The sequence below is a fragment of the Onychomys torridus genome, chromosome 1 (assembly GCF_903995425.1).
Source record: "Onychomys torridus chromosome 1, mOncTor1.1, whole genome shotgun sequence".
Lineage (NCBI taxonomy): Eukaryota > Metazoa > Chordata > Mammalia > Rodentia > Cricetidae > Onychomys > Onychomys torridus.
Window position 1 is genome coordinate 166,527,698 of NC_050443.1, and position 22,887 is coordinate 166,550,584.

General features: G+C 43.4%; 1 protein-coding gene across 1 annotated transcript in view; it reads left to right on the forward strand.

The window, feature by feature from the left end:
* Positions 1–755: 755 nt before the first annotated feature.
* The window catches only part of Cfap58 (cilia and flagella associated protein 58), a 101,064-nt gene continuing 78,932 nt past the window's right edge, over positions 756–22,887 (forward strand). Inside the window, exons 1-8 of the mRNA XM_036176953.1 lie at positions 756–879; positions 4,024–4,305; positions 6,917–7,065; positions 11,939–12,095; positions 12,822–13,016; positions 15,834–15,971; positions 18,230–18,389; positions 20,706–20,788. Coding sequence (XP_036032846.1) covers positions 871–879; positions 4,024–4,305; positions 6,917–7,065; positions 11,939–12,095; positions 12,822–13,016; positions 15,834–15,971; positions 18,230–18,389; positions 20,706–20,788 — 1,173 coding nt within the window. The 5' untranslated portion in view covers positions 756–870. The remainder of the gene's footprint in view (positions 880–4,023; positions 4,306–6,916; positions 7,066–11,938; positions 12,096–12,821; positions 13,017–15,833; positions 15,972–18,229; positions 18,390–20,705; positions 20,789–22,887) is intronic.

Here is a 22,887-nt window from a genome sequence, read left to right on the forward strand (position 1 = left end):
CAGGATAAGCCCTACAGTGGGGCGGTGGAGGCGCAGGCCTTTGATCCCAGCACTCAGGAGACAGAGGCTGGCGGATCTCTGTGAGTCTGAAGCCAGCCTGATCAGAGAGAGAGAGAGAGAGAGAGAGAGAGAGAGAGAGAGAGAGAGAGAGAGAGAGATGTTCCAGGACAGCCAGGGCTACATAGAAAAACCCTGTCTCAAAAAACAAAAAACAAACAAAAACCCTAAATCGAACCAAAACAACAAACAAACAAACAAACAAAAGATAGTCCCTAGGAAAGAAGGCTGAGTGAAAAAGAACATAAGATGATTTCTAGTGTTCAAGAGCATATTAAATTAAAAAACACACCGAGAAAATGTTATCTGAGCACTAGAGCACTTATTGAACGACCTTTGGGGCTGAGTTTGAGGGTTAGGAATACGGCTAGTGTTAAAAAAGAAAGAAAAAAACACCCCACATTTCACTAATATGACTGGTAATCCCAACCCTTCGTATTCAAAGTGCACATAGGTCTCTTTCTCCCCGTCTGCGGACTCCACTCAGCCTCTCAGAGGCACTGCCCCTAGATTTCCTTGGATTCACCGGCTCTATTTGCAAATTTCTCTGCAGCTTATTGCTCAGGTACCGACCTACGGGGCTCCGCCCCCTTCGAGCGTCTGCCAGGCTTCAGCGGCAGGGGGCGTGGCGGTTGCCAGGCGACCGAAGACGCGCCGAGCGCCGGATGTCGGCGCCCGGCCGGCGATCAGAAAAAAAAAAAAACGTGTCGCCCTTTTAGACACTGGGGGCAGTGCACAGCCCCTTCTCCAGACTCCAGCCCAGTTTTCTGATCTCCACGGCAGCCTTTGAGGCCGCCTTCAAAGAGCGTCAGGATGTCGGAGGTCAGGAGTCAGCGCCCCTCTGTTGCTTCTCTGCTTCGACCTCTCCCTGTCATCTCTCTCTTACTGGAACTCATCCTTTGTTAAATTCTGGTCCTCCCTCACCAGCACCCTCACTGTCTGCACCCTCACGCTTTTCACCCTTGGCTCTGTCCCACTTCTTGCTCCTTCATGAATTCCCAGACTGTGACTTGCAGGCGATCCCGTAGAGAGGCTATTGAAAATGTCTCATTGACATACTCATTGTCACCTTGCTCACTAACTTGTCCACTTGTCACACCCCGATTGCCTAACATATGATCACCAGCTGTCAGACACTTTCATCAAGGTCCTTCAGCCCATCGCCACTGCCCCGTGTTCTCATTGACCTCGTGTTAACATCTCACAGCCTCCATCTCTCACTCGTATTATAGGACACTTCAATCTTCAACCTCACTGATGAGGTTTCATTTCTGCATCCTTCAGTAACCTGTCTGTCCATTAGCCCTCTCATTTATAACCTCAACAGCCCTACATCCTTGCTATCACTTGACACTCAGAGTCCTCATCTATCCTGGTCTTACTTGAATTCTTCATCGATCTATCAGAGCCTACCCCCTACTTTACCTATTACACAATTTCCAGCCAGAATCAGCTGCATAATTTGTGAGGCCCAGAGTAAAGTGAAAAGCTTTTTGTTAAAATTATTAAGAATTTAAAGACATGACAGCAGAGAATTTAGTCTTCTGGACCCTGTGTGGCTGAATGGACCCACACCTGTGAAGCCAGCTCTGGTCCCAGCATCTCCTAGCACCTCCATGATCTACCCGATTTCTTCTATCTTCTCTATGTCTCTGCATCTCCTTATCCTTCTGTCCCCTCCATGCCTGGTCTTCCTTCGTCAGTTCCACTCCTCATGGTTAATAGCTCTTTATGGCTCCTTCTCTCCCTCCGCCCCCATTGGTCCCACTCCCAGGGGCCATCACTCTCATCTCATGACAGCCTTGAGGCTATGGCCACATCATTCACCCCCACTACCTAGTCTTTCATATCTCCTTGCTTCCCAGCTTATTCCTCTTGGTCCGGCTAGCTCTCATTTATACCCTCCATCGATTGCCTTGAGTGTTTCCTCCTCCACTCAGTGTCCCGTCTCATTTCATTGTTCTTTATCCTCCACAAGTAAGCTCTCCTCCTTACAAGTGGATGTGCCTCAGCCCCCAGGGCACTGCCTGACACATAGCAGACAGCCTGTAAGCAAATGATGGAATGTCATAGTTCCTCTGATCTGGTCACTTCATGTTGATATCCTTCTTAAGTACACACTATTGCGCTTGGCCACAATGTAGAAGGTACCAACTGCCCATTGGTCAGAGCTAAGAGATTAGTCTTGCTTTGCCTTTAATAGAAGAATACTTTTTGAAGTGACAACATGAATATACATTTCTTTTGTTCATACAAGGTTCTTTAAAATGTTCCTTTGATATTTTTCCACTCCTGTACCAATTGCAGGAATACAGGGAGAACCTGGGTGCAATCAAATCATTAGGCTGCTGATCAAATGTTGACATTAATGCCACTTTCTAGGCTGGAGCACAGATGAATCGGTGTTTGTAACTCAGGTTTTGTATCAATGAGACAGAGCAACAATAGCATCACATTTGCTTAATATGGTTTTTCCTTCTTTGAGCATTTGCTGAATCGTGTTCTGTGCAACAATCTACTTTTAGTAAGGAAACCTCTGTTGGATTTAAAATAGTCCTAAAGCTGTTAAGCCAAGTGTTACAGGAGCCACATTTAAATCTCTAAACACTGTGTTTTGCTTGCATGTCATGTGTGGGGATTTAATTAACAGTACAAGTTTTTTCTTTCATTTTTTTTAAAACTAAGACTATAAACCTTCCTCACACTGCGAAAGCTATGCTCATCGAGAGAAGAGGCAAAGAAGGCTGCTTAGAATCTTCAGGGTGGATTAGAATTTTATTATTATTGAGATGAAAGATCATCTCATTTGGTTTCTTTGGTGAGCAGTGAGTGGTGGATGTTAAGCCCTTTTTTGTGTAAACTATCAAAGCATAGTGTGGAAATTGTAAATAAAGCTTGCAAACTGTATCTACCCTTAGAAGTTTTGGGTGGGTCTTTGCAGCAGACAGAACATGAATTCATACTCCTTGCCTGTCATTCCATGTTCCCAGCCCGTCTCTGCCTCTCCTTGTCATGCCTCTTATATGTGGGCATCTTGAACACATGTGCCTATGCGCTCTGCTTCAGGCATTGCAATCTGCTGGGAGCGATCTTTTCTCCAGAACTACCTGTAAGAATCCTTTTCTTCCTTCTAGTGGCTTGAGTACCACTTCTTTCATGAAATGTACTTTATTCTCACTGCTGGGAGTAAGTCTCTTTTTATGTGTTCTTAAAGAACATAGAATACATTTTATGGCAGGAACTGAATATTTCTGTTACGACAAAACATACTCAACCAGACAGTAAACATAAATACCCTGTGGGTGGGCCATTTATTCCCTGCCTTGGTTGCCTTTCAAGGCTTCACCACACAACTCTTTGATAGAGGGTGGTGAATAAACATTTGTTGAATGAATGAATGCATACCTTTATCGTTATTAGTGCTGCTATGTTGTACTTAATAAGTAGGTGTTCATTTGAGAGAGCAGCCATAACAAGGTACCACAAACTGGGTGGCTTAAAACAGTAGAAATCGTTTGTCTCCCAGTTCTCAATGCTGGAAGTCTAAAGTCAAGATGTTGGTGAGTCATGCTCCCTTTGAGACCCTGAGTGAAATGGTTCCTTGTCTCTTCCTAGTCTCTGGTAGTAGCTGACAATGTTTAGCCTTCCTTGGATTGCAACTGCATCAATCCAAGCCATCTTTACATGCTCTTTGTCTCTGTCTTTGCTAAGGGTGCCTATCTTATTGGAGTTAAGGCTTACCTTACTTGGGTATGACCTCATATAAACAAATTATAATGCCATATATGTATTCATATGCACTGTATAAATACATTAGAGGATGAGGAGGGAACCTTCCCAACATAGAGTCTCAATGTTTCTGCTGGCTGGTAGCTTTAGGTTTGCGTGTATGAAGGGCTTTCATTCTGGGGTATCAGCAGCCATTTCTTGACAGTAATGGAGTAACATCTTTGTTCTTGCCTGCAGGAGAAGGGTGAAAAACTCATGATGGAGGAAACTGCATTTGAGGAAATTGAAAGAGATTTCCAGGAGGTTCTCAGTGAACTTTCAGGAGACAAAAGTCTGGAAAAATTCAGGATTGAATATGAGAAACTTCATACTGTCATGAAAAAGTCTTATGACAATGAGAAGCGTCTAATGGCCAAATGCAGAGAGCTGAATGCAGAGATTGTGGTGAACTCTGCCAAGGTAGCCACCGCCCTGAAGCTTTCTCAGGATGACCAGACCACCATCGCGTCTCTCAAGAAGGTTAGTGATCTAGATGTAGATGAATTTGACTTTCAAACATCACCTGTCTATTATATTGACAGCTCTCTGGTTGGTAAGACATGAGTTATTAGGTAAATTTACATAATGTAGATATTTATTAAGCCTGGGGAAGAATATTCACTGAGAAAGAAAGTAACATGAGGCTTACCATGCTGAAAACAAACGGAGAGCTTTATTTTACTTACTAGTTTCTGAAAAATAATGGGTTAGCCAAAAGACTTAGAGATAAAATGAAATTGGGGCTCTTGGGATGTTCTGTTGATGCAAGATGAGTATACATCTGAGAGAGAGAGAGAGAGAGAGAGAGAGAGAGAGAGAGAGAGAGAGAGAGAGAGAGAGAGAGTGTGTAGATGCATGGTGTGCTCATGTTGAGGCCAGAGGTTTACAATTGTTTCTCAGATGCTATCCACCTTGTTTTTAATGATAGGGCTTCTCATCAGCCTGGTGCTTCCAGAGTAGACTATGGTTGCCAGGTTTAGCCCCAATGGGTCCACTTGCCTGTGCCTCTCTCGCACTGGGATCGAAACTTGTGCCACCAGTAGAATCTGGGGATGCAACTTAGGTCATCGTGTTTTTGTGGCAAGCACTTTACCCACCGAGCTATCACTCTTGCCCCGACATCTTGTTAAAAATATCTTCACATTTCTACTTTTCCTTGTGCTCCAGGTGACATTGTTTTGAGAGTTCTCAGGGAGTAATTTTCATGACTGTCCTTCTCCTTGTCTTTTCATCTCCCCAAATGCTCTTGTAGGAGAGCTAGAGACTTGGTCTGGGAAATCTGGAGGAAGTTTGCCTTTGTTCCACACTGTGTTTTCACCTTTAAGTGTGTTGCCTTATCTTGAAGATAAAACACAAATGTTCCCTGTTGATCTCAAAGTCATAAGAGGTTGAGACATATTAATTCATAGTTAAATCTCTAGCTCTGAGAAATAATTTATGAATGCTTCAGGTAATTCCCTTGATAGCATGCAATCAGATGTCATCTGATTTAAATTAACTTCCAAGACCAGTACAAGATATGACTGACCCATTTTCTTAGAAACTACTTTCCTTTAGCGTGATTTTTCTCTACTGTCATTTTCTTCTTGATGGAAAAGTAAAATAAGGAAACTGTAATTCATTTTATAATTGGAAAAACACATTCATTATCAACTTTAACACTGGAGATGAACGTTACAAATGGATGAAAATCTAATTGGTGAAATTGGTTTGGTTAAAACATTATGCAATCATATTCTCATTTAGATACCGTTCACTTGTTCTGCTCTGGTGTGCATATGGCTGCTCCACTGGGATAGAGCCCTCAAACCGACATTTTGCTTTGAGTCACTGAGGATGTGCAGTGGTTACAGAAGAGGACTTTCTGTGTGCTATAATAGCAAGCTTGGATTTGTTCCTTCCATCCATTTCATTCCTTGTCAACATGAAAACTAAATACTTTCACCTAAACTTTATAGGACTTTATTTATATAAAGGCCACAAATTTTATTTGACTAAAATGTTTCAAGATAGTGAAGTGGCGGGAAAAACTCAAAGTTATTGCAGACAAATGCTCAAGTTGTTCCTTACCCACACAGCGCTAATTCACATTTAAGTGTGTATGCAAGTAGCGTAAGCGCACACCGCATTCCACAACAGTGAGAAAGTCAGGAACAGTTCCATTCCCTGCTATGGGCTTTATTTTCCCCCACGAGCACCAGCATGTGTTTCTAAGAAAACAGGCCAGCCTGAGACACACAGTGAGAGTCTCTCTCAAAAAGAGCCAAGGGCTGAAGTACAGTGCTCGCCCAGTGGGCATTTGATGAAGATCTGGGCTTGGGCCTCTGGAGATGGGAACTGCTAAGATTCCTGCGCAAACTCCAGAGCCAGCAAAGCAAAGTGACCTTGTGGGATTTTCTAAGGCCGACCTTGCCATGTAGGCACTCACCTGGGATCTGGGGACAACACACACACATACACATATGTATTACATACATATGGATGTTTATTATTTAAGTGTATGTGCATATGTGCATGCATATATATATATATATATATAGTGTGTGTGTGTGTGTGTGTGTGTGTGTGTGTGTGTGTGTGTGTGTATAAATGTTTTCAGGCTGGCCTTGAACTTGCTATGTAGCCCAGGTTGACCTCAAACTCACTGATTCCCCTGCTTGATAAAAATATATTTTTTTTTATTTTCAAAATTATCAAGAATTACTTTCAATCTACTGATTTAAGGATTGCATCTATGATTATCACTTATGGAACAGAGACATTTAAAGCGTCTGTTAAACATATAAAATTTCATTTAAAATTTAAAAAATTTATCCATTTCTTTATCAGAAATAATTCTTCTAGGTAGGGCAGCTGCTGGAGAACCTTGCAGCCACACTCACTCCTCCACACAAGGAAGACACTCCTTGAACTAGCTTGCTCTTCCACTGAACGATTTAGTCAGTCCAAATTCCCACATACGGTACAATACATACTATGCTTTTCCTGTAAGTGACTATCACACTGTAGCCATGGTGCTATTGTTTGTGCTGGTTTATCTTGCATTTGGAACCCCATTTGTTTTTTCTCTGGATACTCTCTGGCCCACTAGGAAATTGAAAAGGCCTGGAAGATGGTGGACTCCGCATACGATAAGGAGCAAAAGGCCAAGGAGACGATTCTTGCCCTGAAAGAGGAAATAGTGAACCTGACCAAACTAGTTGAGCAGGGGTCTGGACTGTCAATGGACCAGGACAGCAAGTAGGTCAAAGTCTTCTTGACAGTGTGTGTCTGCCTCTGCAGTCTTGATGACAGTGTGTGTGTGTCTGCCTCTGCAGTCTTGATGACAGTGTGTGTGTGTCTGCCTCTGCAGTCTTGATGACAGTGTGTATCTGCCTCTGCAGTCTTGATGACAGTGTGTGTCTGCCTCTGCAGCCTTCATGACAGTGTGTCTGCCTCTGCAGCCTTCATGACAGTGTGCCTCTGCAGCCTTCATGACAGTGTGTGTGTGTCTGCCTCTGCAGCCTTCATGACAGTGTGTGTGTGTGTGTCTGCCTCTGCAGTCTTGATGACAGTGTGTGTGTGTCTGCCTCTGCAGTCTTCATAATAGTGTGTGTCTGCCTCTGCAGCCTTCATAATAGTGTGTGTCTGCCTCTGCAGCCTTCATGATAGTGTGTGTGTGTGTCTGCCTCTGCAGTCTTGATGACAGTGTGTGTGTCTGCCTCTGCAGCCTTCATGACAGTGTGTGTGTGTCTGCCTCTGCAGTCTTGATGACAGTGTGTGTCTGCCTCTGCAGCCTTCATGACAGTGTGTGTGTGCCTCTGCAGTCTTGATGACAGTGTGTGTCTGCCTCTGCAGCCATCATGACAGTGTGTGTGTGTCTGCCTCTGCAGCCTTCATGATAGTGTGTGTGTGTCTGCCTCTGCAGCCTTCATGATAGTGTGTGTGTGTCTGCCTCTGCAGCCTTCATGACAGTGTGTGTCTGCCTCTGCAGCCTTCATGACAGTGTGTGTGTGTGTCTGCCTCTGCAGCCTTCATGACAGTGTGTGTGTGCCTCTGCAGTCTTGATGACAGTGTGTGTCTGCCTCTGCAGCCATCATGACAGTGTGTGTGTGTCTGCCTCTGCAGCCTTCATGATAGTGTGTGTGTGTGTGCCTCTGCAGTCTTTATGATAGTGTGTGTGTGTCTGCCTCTGCAGCCTTCATGATAGTGTGTGTGTGTCTGCCTCTGCAGTCTTGATGACAGTGTATGTGTGTCTGCCTCTGCAGTCTTCATGATAGTGTGTGTGTCTGCCTCTGCAGCCTTCATGATAGTGTGTGTGTGTGTCTGCCTCTGCAGCCTTCATGATAGTGTGTGTGTCTGCCTCTGCAGCCTTCATGACAGTGTGTGTCTGCCTCTGCAGTCTTCATGATAGTGTGTGTGTCTGCCTCTGCAGCCTTCATGATAGTGTGTGTGTGTGTGTGTGCCTCTGCAGTCTTTATGATAGTGTGTGTGTGCCTCTGCAGTCTTCATGATAGTGTGTGAACCTGCCTCTGCAGGGTCCTTTGCAGTGTTCAGTGACCTGGTGCAGCCTGGCACTGTTTGCCTTGGCTTGGACTGCACCTTTTGAAGGTTCTCTGTACTGCAAAATTCCCCTTTGTGAGGTTCGTAACAACTGTTTTCTGCCTAGCCCTGTTTTTATTTTTTAAAGTTTTATTTATTTTTACAATTTACTTGTATAGGTGTTTTGTCTGCATGTCTGTCTGTCTGTTCACCACTTGCATGTCTGGTGCCCATGGAATCCAGAAGATGACATCAGATCCCCTGGGAATGGAGTTACAAGTGGTTGTGGGCCATCATGTGGGTGCTGGGAATCAAACCTGGGTCTTCTAGAGGAACAGCCAATACTCATAACACCTGAGATATCTCTCCAATCCCCTACCTTTTCTTTTTAAGACTCCCTTTGTCCTCCCCAAAGATTATATTACACCTCTTTCTTTAGAAGAAACCCTACTATAGTTTCTGAGTGAGTAGAGATTTTAGGTTTACCTTTCTATTATTTTGGCCTCTTATTCTTTAATTATTGATGCTATGCACACACACACACACACACACACACACACACACACACACACACACACTTTATAAATGCTGAGTTCATTTAGTGTTGCTTATATGTACATGTATTTTTGGCTGACCACGTGGCACCAGATAACCTATCAAGGGTCTTGTCCTTGGAGAAGAGCGCATTTTCCATGAGCACCTGTAGCTCTCCATCTAGGTGTGGTGCCTTGTGTGAGATATTCCCATCTATGTTGGCATGCCTATTGGCATTGTCATTTGTCAGGCCTTGTTCAGGCAAATATATTGCTGATAATTGGTGAGTATGATCCCTATCATAAACAGAAGACACTATCTTGAAGTAGACATCCAGGTCCTCTGGCTCTTAAATTCTCTCTACCTTCTCTTCTGCAAGGTTTCTCGGGCCTTCAGTACAGAGTTGCACTGTAGCTCTATCAGTTGGTTGAACGTCCCATGGCCAGTTGTTCTCTGCATTTTGACCAGTTGTGTCCTCCTGTACTGGTCTCTGTCTGCTATAAAACAAGTGTCTTTGATGAGGGGTGACAGCTACACTTCCCCTGTGTAAGGATTCGTGTTTAGAATGTAGTCACTTCTCTTAAACCAGTACTGAAGGAACTTTGGCCTCTCTGCCCCTTCCCAGGAGCTCTCACCAACCTCCATGATTAATCCCACCTCCATCTTTCCTACCCACTCAGGTTCTGGGCAGGAACTGGCTTGCTCTTCATCCCGCCACCCCTCCATCCCTCAACCTCTGCCCTTTGGCTTGGCTTCCTGTGGCTGGTGCTGCCCTCTGGCCTGCATTTCTGTTCCCTGATGGCTCCAACAGTAGCCTTCTAATTGGCCTCCCTGTCTAGAGCAAGACATCTCCCTCTTTACCCATCATTGCGACCTGAGGTATGTTTCTGAAGCACGCACCACTGTCCCCGTCCCTGCTCGGCTACCCATGCTCAAAGGATAAAGGCCAGATTCCTGAACATGTCACTCAAAGCCTTTCCAGTCTTTGCACAAACACCCCCACTCCCCGTGCCAAAGGTGCCTTTTCCTCCATCCTCCCCTTGATAAACTCCTTTCATCCTTTAAAACCCACCTAGAACACCATCTTAACTTTATCACAATCAGAATTTCTGTTCTACCTCCTCTCCACCTCCAGATCCCAGTGACCGGGCAGGAAGAATTGCTGTATTTTCTCTTTCTACAGAATCCATTGTCTACTTCCCAGTATGGCCCTTGTTATAGCATCTTAAAAGAATTTAAAATGCTTTTGTGCTGATGAGTTTTTTTTTTTTTTTTCCAACTGACACAAACTAAGTTATCTGAGGAAATATTTCCATAAGATTGCCTGTAGGCAAGTTTCTGGGGACATATTCTTGATGAATGATTGATGTGGGAGGGCCCAGCCCACTGTGGGTGGTGCCACCCCTGGACAGGTAGTCCTGGGTTGTATAAGAAGGCAGTCTAAGCAAGTCATGAGGAGCAAGCTAACGAGCAACACCCCTTCATGATCTATGCTGCCGTTTCTGTGTCCAAGATCCTGGAGATCTTGCCCTGATTTCCCTTCATGATGGACCTGAGAGGTTTTTGCCCCCAAGTTGCTTTTGGTCACAATCTTTATCACAGCAACAGAAATGCAAATTATGACAACCTTACCCACTTGAGCTGAGAGCTCCTGAAGGAAGAGAATTTTATAAGCCTTGCCGGAATCTATCTAGCACAGTGCAGGGCACACGGGGCCTCACACCAAGCACAGGCGTGCACCTCCTAGGACACTCTTAACCAAACCTTATGTTGCTCTTTCACTTTCTTGTATTTTCTTGCTCTATTGATCCATCTTTGATAGACGTTGTATAAACAGGCATTGGGGAGGAAATAGGAAAACCAAACACAGTCTCTATAATGTTGGACTTGTGGTAGAACTAGTGATAAGCCACGTAGAGAGCCGATTCAGACAGGAGGATTTTAACAAGAAGTGGTTGAGGGTGAGGAGGAGAATGGTGGAGCAGGTACAGTTGGTGGTTCGAGCTCCGGTTCAATCTTCCATACGTGTGCTCAGTTGTAGCTCTCTCTCTTCAGAGAAACCTTTGAGCGGAGGTTTCATTTCTGCAGACGCAGTTGGGCATGAGTCTGAAGGATCCTTATTAAACATTTATGTCATATCAAGGATGCTGCTAAATGAGCATTGTCAAATTCCTGTGTTTTGCGGCATTACTTGACGACTGTCAGCTGTAAGGCTCTGCGGGGCATGCTCCTAGCTTCTGCTGCCTCCCTCCAGCTTCCTGCGCTGCAAAAGTCCCCTCGGACATAGAGCTTCACACCCGACAAGCACTAATTCTGCAGGAAGTCATGGCAAGTCAGACGGAATGAATGTTGTAATGTGGAGCTATTTAGTTTACAATTCAAATCAATGAATATTATCACAGGCTCTCCAAAAACCCAGCAGCAGGTCTCATTTTCAAGTTTGTTCTGGAGAACGTTTTCTGTGGGCTGGCCCCCCCCCCACCATGGGAGAAACTAATTTCTTTGGGTGGATGGGAAGAAAATTGGCAATGCGTATTTTCTGGTTATATTTATATTTATATTTATTTTAGACATTTAATTGTCATCATAGCCCCCCAGTGGATACATTAGATAAATAATTTCCTAAATTGACATCCCTTCAGGGCTCATTAAAGGAGTTGACAATAACAATATTGTCTTAATGTAACAGATCCAAGCAAGACAGGTACAGGAAGAACCCATCCCTCTGATTTTTCCACCCTAAACCCTGATTCTCAGAGATAATTGATAACATGATTAGTATCCATCTTTCTAGAAGTGTCTGTACAATACACACAAACACACACACACACACACACACACACACACACACACACAGACAGAGGAATAGACACTATATTCTACTAAAACAAGAAAGGATCTTATTGTATTTATTATTTTTGTCACTTCTTTTCAGCAAACACCTCACAATCATGTTCCACTCCTGTCACTTATCACCTGAACAGTGTGCGCCATTGGCCTCCCAGGGAGACCGAGTTTGGGGGTTGCTTAGGCAGATCCCTGTGTTCTTCCTTTTCAGCATCCGAGATTTACTGAAGTTCAAAGAAGAGGTGTCAAAGGAGCGTGACCAGCTGCTGTTAGAAGTGGTGAAGTTGCGTGAGAACCTCGCTCAGACCACTGAACAGCAGCAGGAGACCGAGCGAGCCAAGGAAGATGCAGAACAGACCATCAATCAGGTCCGCTCCTGCATTCTGGAGGACGGTCTGTCCTTCCTGCCTCCCTTCCCATCTATCCCCTCTCCGATATAGCCCTTGTGTTCAAACCAAGCAGCCTCTGCTCGGCCTTGTTTCCCTGACCCTGTTTCTTGAGCCCAGTTTTGTCCAGGTTCTCTCTCAGAAGTCACCAATGCTAAGGGCTCAAACAGGTGTCCCTGCAACAGACACAGAAAATCTCTCCACCTTCTTTATAATCCACAAGATAAATCACAAGGGCAGACTCTTGTAAGAAAATGACATTTTTGAGCATGAGATTTTTTTTTTTTTAAAAGAGCTTTTTATAGACTTTGGACATCAAGATGTAATCAGCATGCTTGGTTTAGCAATGCCCAGGATCAAGTAACACAATTTCTTATTTCTGGTAGCTTGCTCCTCCTAATGCAGAGCTGGACAGTCTTCCTTTATTTAACATCTTTAGGGCTCTGAGCTCCTGCATTGGTTGATTTTTTATAAAACCATCTTCGAATTTGTTGTCTGCAGCCAGGGTGGATCTTTTGGTGTCAAGGTCCTGAGAATCAACATAGAACACTCCTGAAGCTTTGAACTTTGGGGCCCAGCATGACTGTTCCGCAGAGGCATGTCCTGCAGAAGCATGCTACAGGCCAGATCCTGGGGGGCAGACCTTGACTGATGGAGACCTGCCACCTCAAGTGCTTGTCTCTTCTCTCTCTCTCTCCTTCCCCGCAGTTCCAACAGGAAATTCAGCATCGTCAGAACGAAGCGTCCCGGGAGTCTCGGAAGAAGGAGAAGCTGGAGAAAGAGCTCAAGCAGATCCAGGTGGACATGGACAGCAGGCAGACGGAGATCAAGGCGCTGCAGCAATACATGCAGAAGAGCAAGGAGGAGCTCCAGCGGCTGGAACAGCAGCTCAAGGAGCAGAAGGTAAGGGCATTCATGGCCTCCCCTCCCCTCCCCTCCCCTTCCCTCTCCTCCCCTATTCTCTCCTCCCCTCCCCTCCCTTTCCCCCCTTTCTCTCTGATAGGTTCTCAAATTCAGTATAAAGCTAAGAATGACCTTGAACTTCTGACCTTCCTGACTCCCAGCTCTGAGTGCTAGGATTACCGGCAGACACCACCACATCTAGTTTGTTTGATGCTGGGGATAGACCTCAGGCCTTCTTGTATGCTAGGCAAATCCTCTGAACCATCTGAACCACAGCCCAAACAAAGCCCATAATTTTGTGATTTTCCTGCAAAGTAGGTACAACTCAGTAGCCATGGCAGGAACATGCTACTTACTGCTGTAACTAGGTTTTGAATTTTTTTTTTAAATTAACCTTTTTTATGTACATGTGTGTTTTGCTTGCATGTATGTCTGTGCACCACATGTACGCCTGGTGCCCTGTGAGGCCAGAAAAGGGTGTGAGATCTCATAGGGCTGCAGTTATAGAGAGCTGTGAGCTACATTGTGGGTGCTAGGAATCCAACGTGGGTCCTTTGGAAGAAGAGCCGGTGCTCTTTAGTCACCCTCCAGCCCTGATGATTCTTATGGGATAGTTATTAACTATTTTCTTGCTCTCAGCTCTCACAGGTATTCAAAGATAGTCTTTTTTGTTTTTATTTTGTTTGTTTGTTTGTTTTTAGTTCTGGTGATTGAACAAAGGATTTCACACGTGCGGCAAGCTCTCTTCCTTTGAGCTCCATCCCACCCTTCAACCTTTTTTTCCTTTTGAGACAGGGTCTGCACAGGCTGCCCCTTCTGACCTTGAACTTACCATCTCCCTCCCCTCGTTTCCTGAGTGGCTGAGCTCAGAGGCCTCAATCATCAAGCCTGGCTATACATCAGTTTCTTTTAAACCTTTCACGGATGAATAATGTACACATAGACAAGTGTGTATGTCACAAGTATGCAGCTTCATGTGTTTCCAACGTGTGATCATGCCTTGTTCACTTGCAGTCATTAATTAACAGAGCATTACTAGATACCCCAAAGCCCCTGTGCCTCTTCTCAGCTGTTTCCTCATCTCTTAAATTCTAAGCAACTAATAGTTTTGTCCGAGCTTTACAGAAATGAACCACAAACTGGGTATGTTTGTTCTCTTGTGTCTCACTTTTGCCATATTCTGTTGGTTATATACTTACTGTGTAGCTATGGACCTGCGGTGTCCAGTATGGAAACTATTAAACCACATGTGGCTCTTTACATGTATTAATAGTTTAAAATGTAACTTCTATCTGTGCCAGTGTCATTTCAAGTGCTCAGTGTGGCTAGGAGGGACTGTACTGGCCCAGACAGACAACCCTGACATCATGGCTCTCACGGTACCATTCATTCTCAGGGAATGTGAGGGAACGAATATAATGTTTCTAACAGGTTTAATTTTCAAGTTGAGAAAGCCATTCTTAATTTGTGCATTTTAACTATAGTCATGTTTCTAATGTGTTTCCCTTCTTATTTCTGTTTAAGATAATACAGACATTAACGATTCTAATCTGTGTTTTCTCCTTTTCTTTTTCCTCCTCCCCATCCCCCAGCTTCATCCAGGCTGGCTTCAAACTTGCAATCTTTCTAACCCAGCTTCCCAAGTACCAAAATCACAGATACAAACCATTCTCTTTTCTCATTCATTAAAGAAACAATACATGTAGTTGAAGAATCTTTTCCTATTTTTTTTTTTTTTTACTTTTATGAAGTTTGTTTCTAAAGGCTGTCAAGGCATATATACTTTTCTACTTAAAAAGTGCATATTAGAATACATTTCTTTGTCATTTGTGCCTTATTAGTTTTACATAAAGCCAGAATTCAAATGGATAATACACAGTGTGTACAGTCTCTAGGAGGGAGAAAAAAAATCCATGGGGCTTCTTTGAACATGAATTTGAAAAAAAACAAAGACTTTGAAACCCAGGTAAAACAAGGGGTTTTTGAATAATAGCTTAGGATCAATATAAAACAAAATGCCATCTTTAGCATAGCTGGTTCCATTTTGTTGAGTCCCCATTGATAGTGAATTGGATGCCTCTTTCCGTCTTTTGTTTTCACATACAAGGAAGCTATATTTAAAGAAAGTGCCTCATTGACCCTTTCTTCGTTTAACTCACTTGTTAGCCCTCACCTTCTCAGTATTTCCCCAATAGAAATAACTTCAGATAGAATCCTTTCTTGTTCTAAAACCATGTCTGCGCAGAACAGGCAATCATCACTGCACTGCTGGGCCCCGGGCCGACTTAAGTTGGATTAATGGGGAATTGTCTCTGGGTTGGCGTTGGGGACAGTTCTGCTCAGGGAAAATGTTGGAGGCATGTTAATGCAGGATTTGCTTCTGAAGATACAGCTTCAGAGCCCCAGAGCTGACATAACCCGTTTGAATCTCTAGCTCATTTGCAATGATTATAGAAATTGTTGCGTATGCAAAGCCTGCCAAACGGCAAACAGGCCTTAAAATATTTATCCACCACCTGTGAACAAGACTTCCCAAAAGCTCTCTGAAAAAACAAAACAAAACAAAACAAAACAAAACAAAAACCCCCCCTGCTCACTGTGTTACTTATTAGAAGGCGCCGTTTTCCTCAGCCATTTAACATTCATTATATTTGAGTGCATTAGTACTTTCACTGGGGATAAAGAAAATTTTCTGCAAGACGAAAAGCACCGCGGTTGGTATCGTCCCAGGAGGTTGTGAGGCGTCCCGTGGGCACATGCAGACACAGTCATCAGATTGACAGGTGTTAACCAGTCTCGGCACTCCCCACCTTTCAGATACTGAACGAGAGAGCGGCGAAGGAGCTGGAGCAGTTTCAGATGCGGAATTCGAAACTCCAGCAGGAGAACGAACAGCATAGTTTGACTTGTGAGCAGCTGTCCCAGGAAAACCAGCAGAAGGCCCTGGAGCTCAAAGTAAACACCGTGCCCCGCCTTTCCGGGTCCCCAGCACTCCCGTCTTCAGAACACGGGTTTGGCTTTGTCTTTGGAGCCCTTGTATTAGCTCAGCTGAGAGCCTGGAACACAGGGAGGCAGGTGCAAGCCCGCAGAGATCGCTTCAGGCCCAGAATCTGGGAGTCTGATGACTTCCGCTCTTACTTATAAAACTGATCAGATGCTTATGTAAATGCTTTCTCAAGCAAGCTCAGATGTTCATCTCTGTAATTAGCCCTGCAAGCAACCAGTTGCCCAGAGCTAGGATCCATTCACTACGTGAACAATAGCGAGCTCAGATTAGATTTCATTGCAGTGTGGAGAAGGTAGAGGAAGAGCTGGGGCGTAGGCTGCCACTGTTGGGCTTTCCAACACTGTGGAATCGTGCTTTTTAGTACCATCTAATGCATATTTCAAGCGGTTTTCCTGTTCTCCCTTCCCTCATGAATGAGTGCTTGCAAATGAACCTTGGATCCTCATTTGACACTAAGGTTTGTCTGTATCCTGTCCCTTTGTGATTAACAGAGAACTTTGTTTTTCATTTCAGTTCTGGAAGGAAAACCCATAGTTTCTATTTTTATTATATTTGAATACTGGCCATAAAATAAATGACTTACCAAGATAAGGTATGGATGTGAGTAGTGAGCCAGAACATTTTTGTCTTACAGTCTCTTTTGAGAATCTGAACAACCCCCCACCCCTGCCCCCACCCTTACCCAAATACACCTCCACCCCACATTCACAGCCTCCCCACAGCACACCCACACCCCACACACCCACCCATCCACCCACACCCCCCAACACTCATACCCCCCACAACATACCCACACAACCACAACCCCCATACACCTCCCCCCCCCCCCCCTCCCCCACCACACCGTGGATCTTGTTTTGAACGCATACTACAGAAAGGAGACGTTTCCAGGATTTTTCTGAGATTTAATCACGGAGTCTGGATTAATGGCTGTATAATTAGGACACCACACAACTGAAAAAGGCTTTAAGGTCAGCCATCCTGAGCCTTATAGGGTCTAAGGCTAAGAACACTTAGAAGAGCCTATAGTGAGTTGACTTGAAGCTTGTTCTTTATGACAATGTAGCAATTCAGAGCAGACATGAGATAGCCACTTAAGTCAGAATGATGTATTGGCCCCTGAGGTGAAATTATGGTAAAAACAAAAACAAAAACAAAAACAAAAACGATTCCACTAATTCTGTCCTTTAATAACATGAATGAGACATCTGGGAAGATGGATGACTTTTCTTACATCCCTAAATTAATGGAATTACGTTTCTAGCAATAACCCAGAGATAACATACATTGCTAATTCTCTCTCCCTTCTCAAGAGTTAAGATAATGGCAGAAGAATCCTAAACTGCCTTTCTAGTTGTTTTTCTAGATATTTAAAATGGCAAATTAAAAAATTAAACTTAAATATGTTTATATGTTGCCTGCATGTATGTCTGTACACCACACACATGCTTGGTACCCACAGAGACCAAAAGAGGGCGTTGGATCCCCTGGGACTGGAGTTACCATTTAGGTGCTGGGAATCAAACCTGGATCCTTTGGAAGAACAGCAAATGCTTTTAACCACTGAGCTATCTCTCCAGCTCTTGATGGCAACATTTCTTTAAAAAAGTGAATTTAATTTTAAATTAAAATGTCCACAAGACCGGAGAATTCCTTTGCTATGATTCTTTTCTGACACCTCTTATCACTGTGTAGATTTGTTTATTCACGCTACTCTGTCTGTGCACCTACAGACCAATACACTATGAGGAAGGGTGACTTTCTCTAGTGCATGTAGCTGGGCTACTGTGACCCTGTGGGTCCAAAAGAATGTTTAAATATTTTATAGGAATTCAATAACCTTCTCAGAGAGATCACTTTGTAAGTGAAAACTGCCAATCAAATTCAGCATTTGTATGCAGAGCTCACATATTTGTATGCATATAACTCAGTATTCTCACTTGCTTTTATAATTAGGTGGCAACTTAAAACATCAGATTTTATCAACCTTTTCATTATTTTTAGTTTATGCACCACATACTTTATTCATAGAACAGAGGCCTTCAGTTTCTCTCAGAACTGAACAGTGTGTGTATTTTGATTCAACTCCATGGAACAACTCCGCACTGACATAGGAGTCAATTTTATAGGCTCTGAGTTTACCATGGCCCAGTCCCTGGCTCTTTATTTGTTCAGCATCCTGGCTAATTCTCTGTCACTAATATAGGCCAAAGAGGAGGAAGTCCATCAGATGCGCCTTGACATCGGGAAGCTTAACAAAATCAGAGAACAGATCCATAAGAAACTGCACCTGATCGAAGACCAAAAGGCAGAGGTGGAGCAGCATAAGGAAACTCTGAAGAATCAGATCCTGGGGTTAGAGAGAGGTAAACCCCTGTGTTCTTACTCTTACACTTTGCATTCATCACTAGTGCCCACTCACAAGCTCTGTGTGCCCCTAAACCATGCAGAGGGACATCAGTGAATTTCAACCTGGTAACCAGCCAACTGGAGGGGGCCACCATTTTGAATACTTTAAACTCCCTTTACTCAACAAATTCTTCCATAGGTTCTGTTGGCACCACGTGAATCTAACCTACAATAGTGTTCAATATTTGCCGCCGAAGTGAAGACCATCTAAACTCTTAGGTCTGTCCCTAGAAGATAAGGAACACGTTGAAATGAATGTCCTTGACAAATAAGATTTGGGGTTGTTTTTCGGAAGGACCAAGCACAGATCGAGAACTTACCAAATGTCACATGTAATTTTCTGAGTAACAATATCATTAAAAATGTAGGATACTGGTGTGGTGTGGCAGAAAGAGCTCTGGACCTGGAGAAAGAGACTCCGTATGAATTCTGTCTGTGTGGCGCAGGAACATGCGTGTCTTCTTGATGTCTTTACAGGCTGCTGTGTGCCATAAATTGTTGAAATATATATGTAAAAGCATACATTGCCTCTCTGTAAGTTAGGCAAAGTCTAGATCACTAGATATTGCTACTAGACATCCTTGTCAAGTAAGCCTTTCCGAAGTCCAGCTGTTTTTTTCTTTCATTGAGGTGTTGTTGCAGGTTAGCTTGGCAACTTCTCCATGTATCTATTCTATAAACTGGTATAGACCATGTACAAACACTGGGTATGAGGAGGACCTTGCCTTCAGGATGCTCACAGCATAGTGAAAGTTTACAACCTGAAGTTTCAGTGACAGAGATGAAGAATGGTAGGGTTTTTAAAGCATGCAACCAGCCAAATGAGACCAACACAGTGCTATGTTTTAATTACAGTACTTTTGCTTGCCATAATTGTAAGATTTGAGTCCATTTTCTCTCTCTCTGACTATCTGTGTATATATTCAGCTGTTGTTTAATGTTTATAGGTGTTTTACTTGAATGTGTGTGTGCCGTGGGGGTGTCTGGTACCCTCAAAGGCCAGAAGAGAGTAATGAATCCTTTAGACTGGAGTTACAGATGGTTGTGAGCTTCCATGTGGTACTAGGAATTGAACCTGGGTCCTCTGGAAGAACAGCAAGTACTCTTAGCCACCACGCCTTCTCTCTAATCCCCCACAGGATTTTAAATCCATTGAGCATTGAATCAAATTCTTTCCCTGTTAAGTCACATGTTCTTTTCTTTGGTCATTTCTCCCCTCTCTCTGTCGTAAAAAATTTATTTATTTATTTATCATGTATACAGTGTTCTGCCTGCATGTTTGACTGCACACCAGAAGAGGGCACCAGATCTCATTACAGATGGTTGTGAGCCATAGTTGCTGGGACCAATTGAACTCAGGACCTCTGGAAGAGCAGCCAATGCTCTTAACCACTGAGCCATCTCTCCAGCCTTTCTTTGGCTATTTCATATTTACTGTTGATAACATCTTTTCTTAAGGATGTTGTTTGTTGTAGCATCTTGCTATATTGTACAGGCTAGTCTTGAACTTCTCGGCTGAAGCAGCTCTTCAGCTCTCAGCCTCCCAAATTGCTACAGGTGTGTACCAGTGGGACTGGTTTCTTTTGATGTGCCTAATCAAAGAGCAGTGTTAGCTGTAATTGTTAGGAGCATGGGCCCTCTCTATGTTAGAATTTTCTACAAAATACCCAAGAAATGATCTGAAAAACTACTAGAATTAATAAGATATAAGGTGGCAGACTATAAAATATATGTAGCTACCAATAGCATTTTGTACAGAACTCTAGCTAATTTGCCAGAATCCTTTGCCACAGTAGTAAGTAAAGTAATGAAATAGCTATGGACAAAGCTACCAATATGTCTAGAAGCCCAATATATAAAAAAGATACGGAATTCCACTGGGGGGCATAAAGGGAGACTTGAAAAATGGAGGGATATAACAAGTTCTAGGTAGTTACACTTCACTTTTCCACCTACAGATATAATGAAAAAGGTCTAAAAAGCACAAAGACCTTTGACAGCCATCAGGTTCAGGCTTTTAATCTCACCCATGCTGACCCTTGGTCCTGTGGCTGGCTTAATCTCTTCCAGCTTCCTTTTCCATCTCTTTAGTGGGACCAGAAGATCCACATCCTTGAGCGAGAATGAAGGTCAGCTGTCACTCAACTCAGAGCAGTTGTACAGCTACGGCTGAACATATAAAACCGTGTTGTTTTTTAATTCACTCTGGCTTTTTCATGTTCTCCCTGGGATGGACTCCATGTTCATTATTGTTTTCCTTCCTGGCAATTTAGAGGTGGAGTCGTCAAAGAAGCAGGCAGAACTTGATAAGAAGGCAATGGATGAGCTTCTGAGAGAGAGGGACATACTAAATAAGGTGAGTTTGCTACAGCAATGCTGAAAAATAAATGCCTTTCTTCCACCCAGTAGTATCTGTGCATAACAAGTTGTGTGGGGAAAGGAAACTCCGGAGCAAACAAGAATGGATTAGAATGAATACTACTGCTTAATTTTCCTCTGAACAGCTGCTTACGTTCACCATTGTCTGGCCTGGAATTGAAGCTACATTATCACCACTGAGCACAAAAGGACTCCTGAGAATTAGCATACAAACCAGCAGGGATTTCAGGGTGTTTTGTGGATTCTGTTCTCCTTGCTGGTATGTTATTTGGCATCCTAAGTAGTTGATCAAATTTTCTTAATTTAATATCTATAATCTACAATCTGGCTAATCCAAAAATTACAGGTGTGAGTGCTAATTGAAATATGACTTTGAGATGTTAGGCAAGAAAATGACTTGTTGGTGATGGAAGTCTAGCCTTTCTTCTGTTTCTTTTCAGGATTCTACAAACTTACACCTGTAGCAGGAGTTTTCTCTGGTCCTGCCCAGCCCCACGGACCCCACAACCACTTATAAAATAATCACTCAGGAGCTCATATTAATTAAACTGCTCTGCCATTAGCTCAGGCCTACCACTGACTAGCTCTTACACTTAAACTCAGCCCATTTCTGTTCATCTATATGTTGCCACATGTTCCGTGGCTTTACCTGCTGCCTTTACATGCTGCTCCCTGTACAGCAGGTTGGCATCTCCTCCTCTCAGCCTTCCACTTCCTGGACTTCTCCTTTCTCTTTGTCCCGCCTATACTTCCTGCCTGGCTACTGGCAGTTTTATTTATCAGTTTTATTTATCTATCAATCAATCATCCACAGCATAGACCTTGTGGTGAATGGTTGGTGATGGAACTCTATCTTTTCTTCTGTCTGTCTAGTTAGGATTCTACAAACTTAGATCTAGTGAGTGACTGGTTGGTGATGGAAGTCTAGCCTTTATTCTGTCTGTCTTTTCAGGATTCTACAAACTTAGACCTAGTGAGATATTCTACTGGATTTAGTCACTTCACTTTCTCTTTCCTTGGGGTGTGGGGATGAAGCCCAAGGTCTCATACACACTATGGGGTTTGGTTTTCATTTCTCACCCTTGTCTCTTCTGGTCTCTAGAGCTCATGGTAGTCTAAAATTGAAGGATGGGTTGGGGAAGGTTTAGCTTCCTCATAAAAGCAGGCCTCTCTCTTTCTGTTATCCTCCTTCTAGAGGGTTTCTTCTTGTGAGAGACTTTTGAGGATTTCCTTCTGGGAGGGAGAAGTCATAGGCCAGATATGGAGGACCAGGCTATTGTCAGATAGCAGGATGGATTCAGCTCACTGTGCATTCTCAGAAAAAACAAGTTTTAACAGAACAGCCTACACTTTACTTGAAGTGGAGTAGAGAATATCCAGGAATTGCAGATTAGATATTTCTATGGAAAACAGTCAGGAAGAAAATTATTGAAGTCTCTCCCCCCATAAATCTACAAACTATCCATTATTCTGCAGACTTACATCTAGTAAAATATTCTATTGGATGTGGTCACCTTCCTTTCTCTTTTTTGTGAGGATTGAACTCAGGGTCTCACACATGCTGGGTAAATGCTCTACCACTAAGCTATGTCTCCAGCCCTGGATTTAGTTTTTAGATGTATTTTTTTCATCACCAACATTAATCCCTCATCTTGTATACATCTTTGCAAACAGTAGGTTTTCTGCTGCATTAGGACATGCAACACAGGAGTTCTTTTCTGTTTCTTTGTTTGGTTTGCTTTACTGGGTCCTTCAGGGCAGGATATGCAGTTCAATTTTTCCCCTGGGGCCATTGCCTGCACGAGACTCAGTAGGTATGCAGTCAACTTTATTGATTAATAAATTATTTCCTCACTGATTTGAAATGCCAGTCTTCACTGAAAGAAAGAGCGACATTGTTTGGACAGGCAGTACAGTGCACCTACTGCTTTTTCTAGCGTTGTGTGGAAGTGACATTTATAAAATAAACACCTAGCCCAGGGCCTGAAACCCAGACTGACTGTGTGTGTTCTGCATCACCACCCAGCTAAGGTTTCATGAGCATTCTACATGCTTATAGTCCAGTGGCTGGTCAGA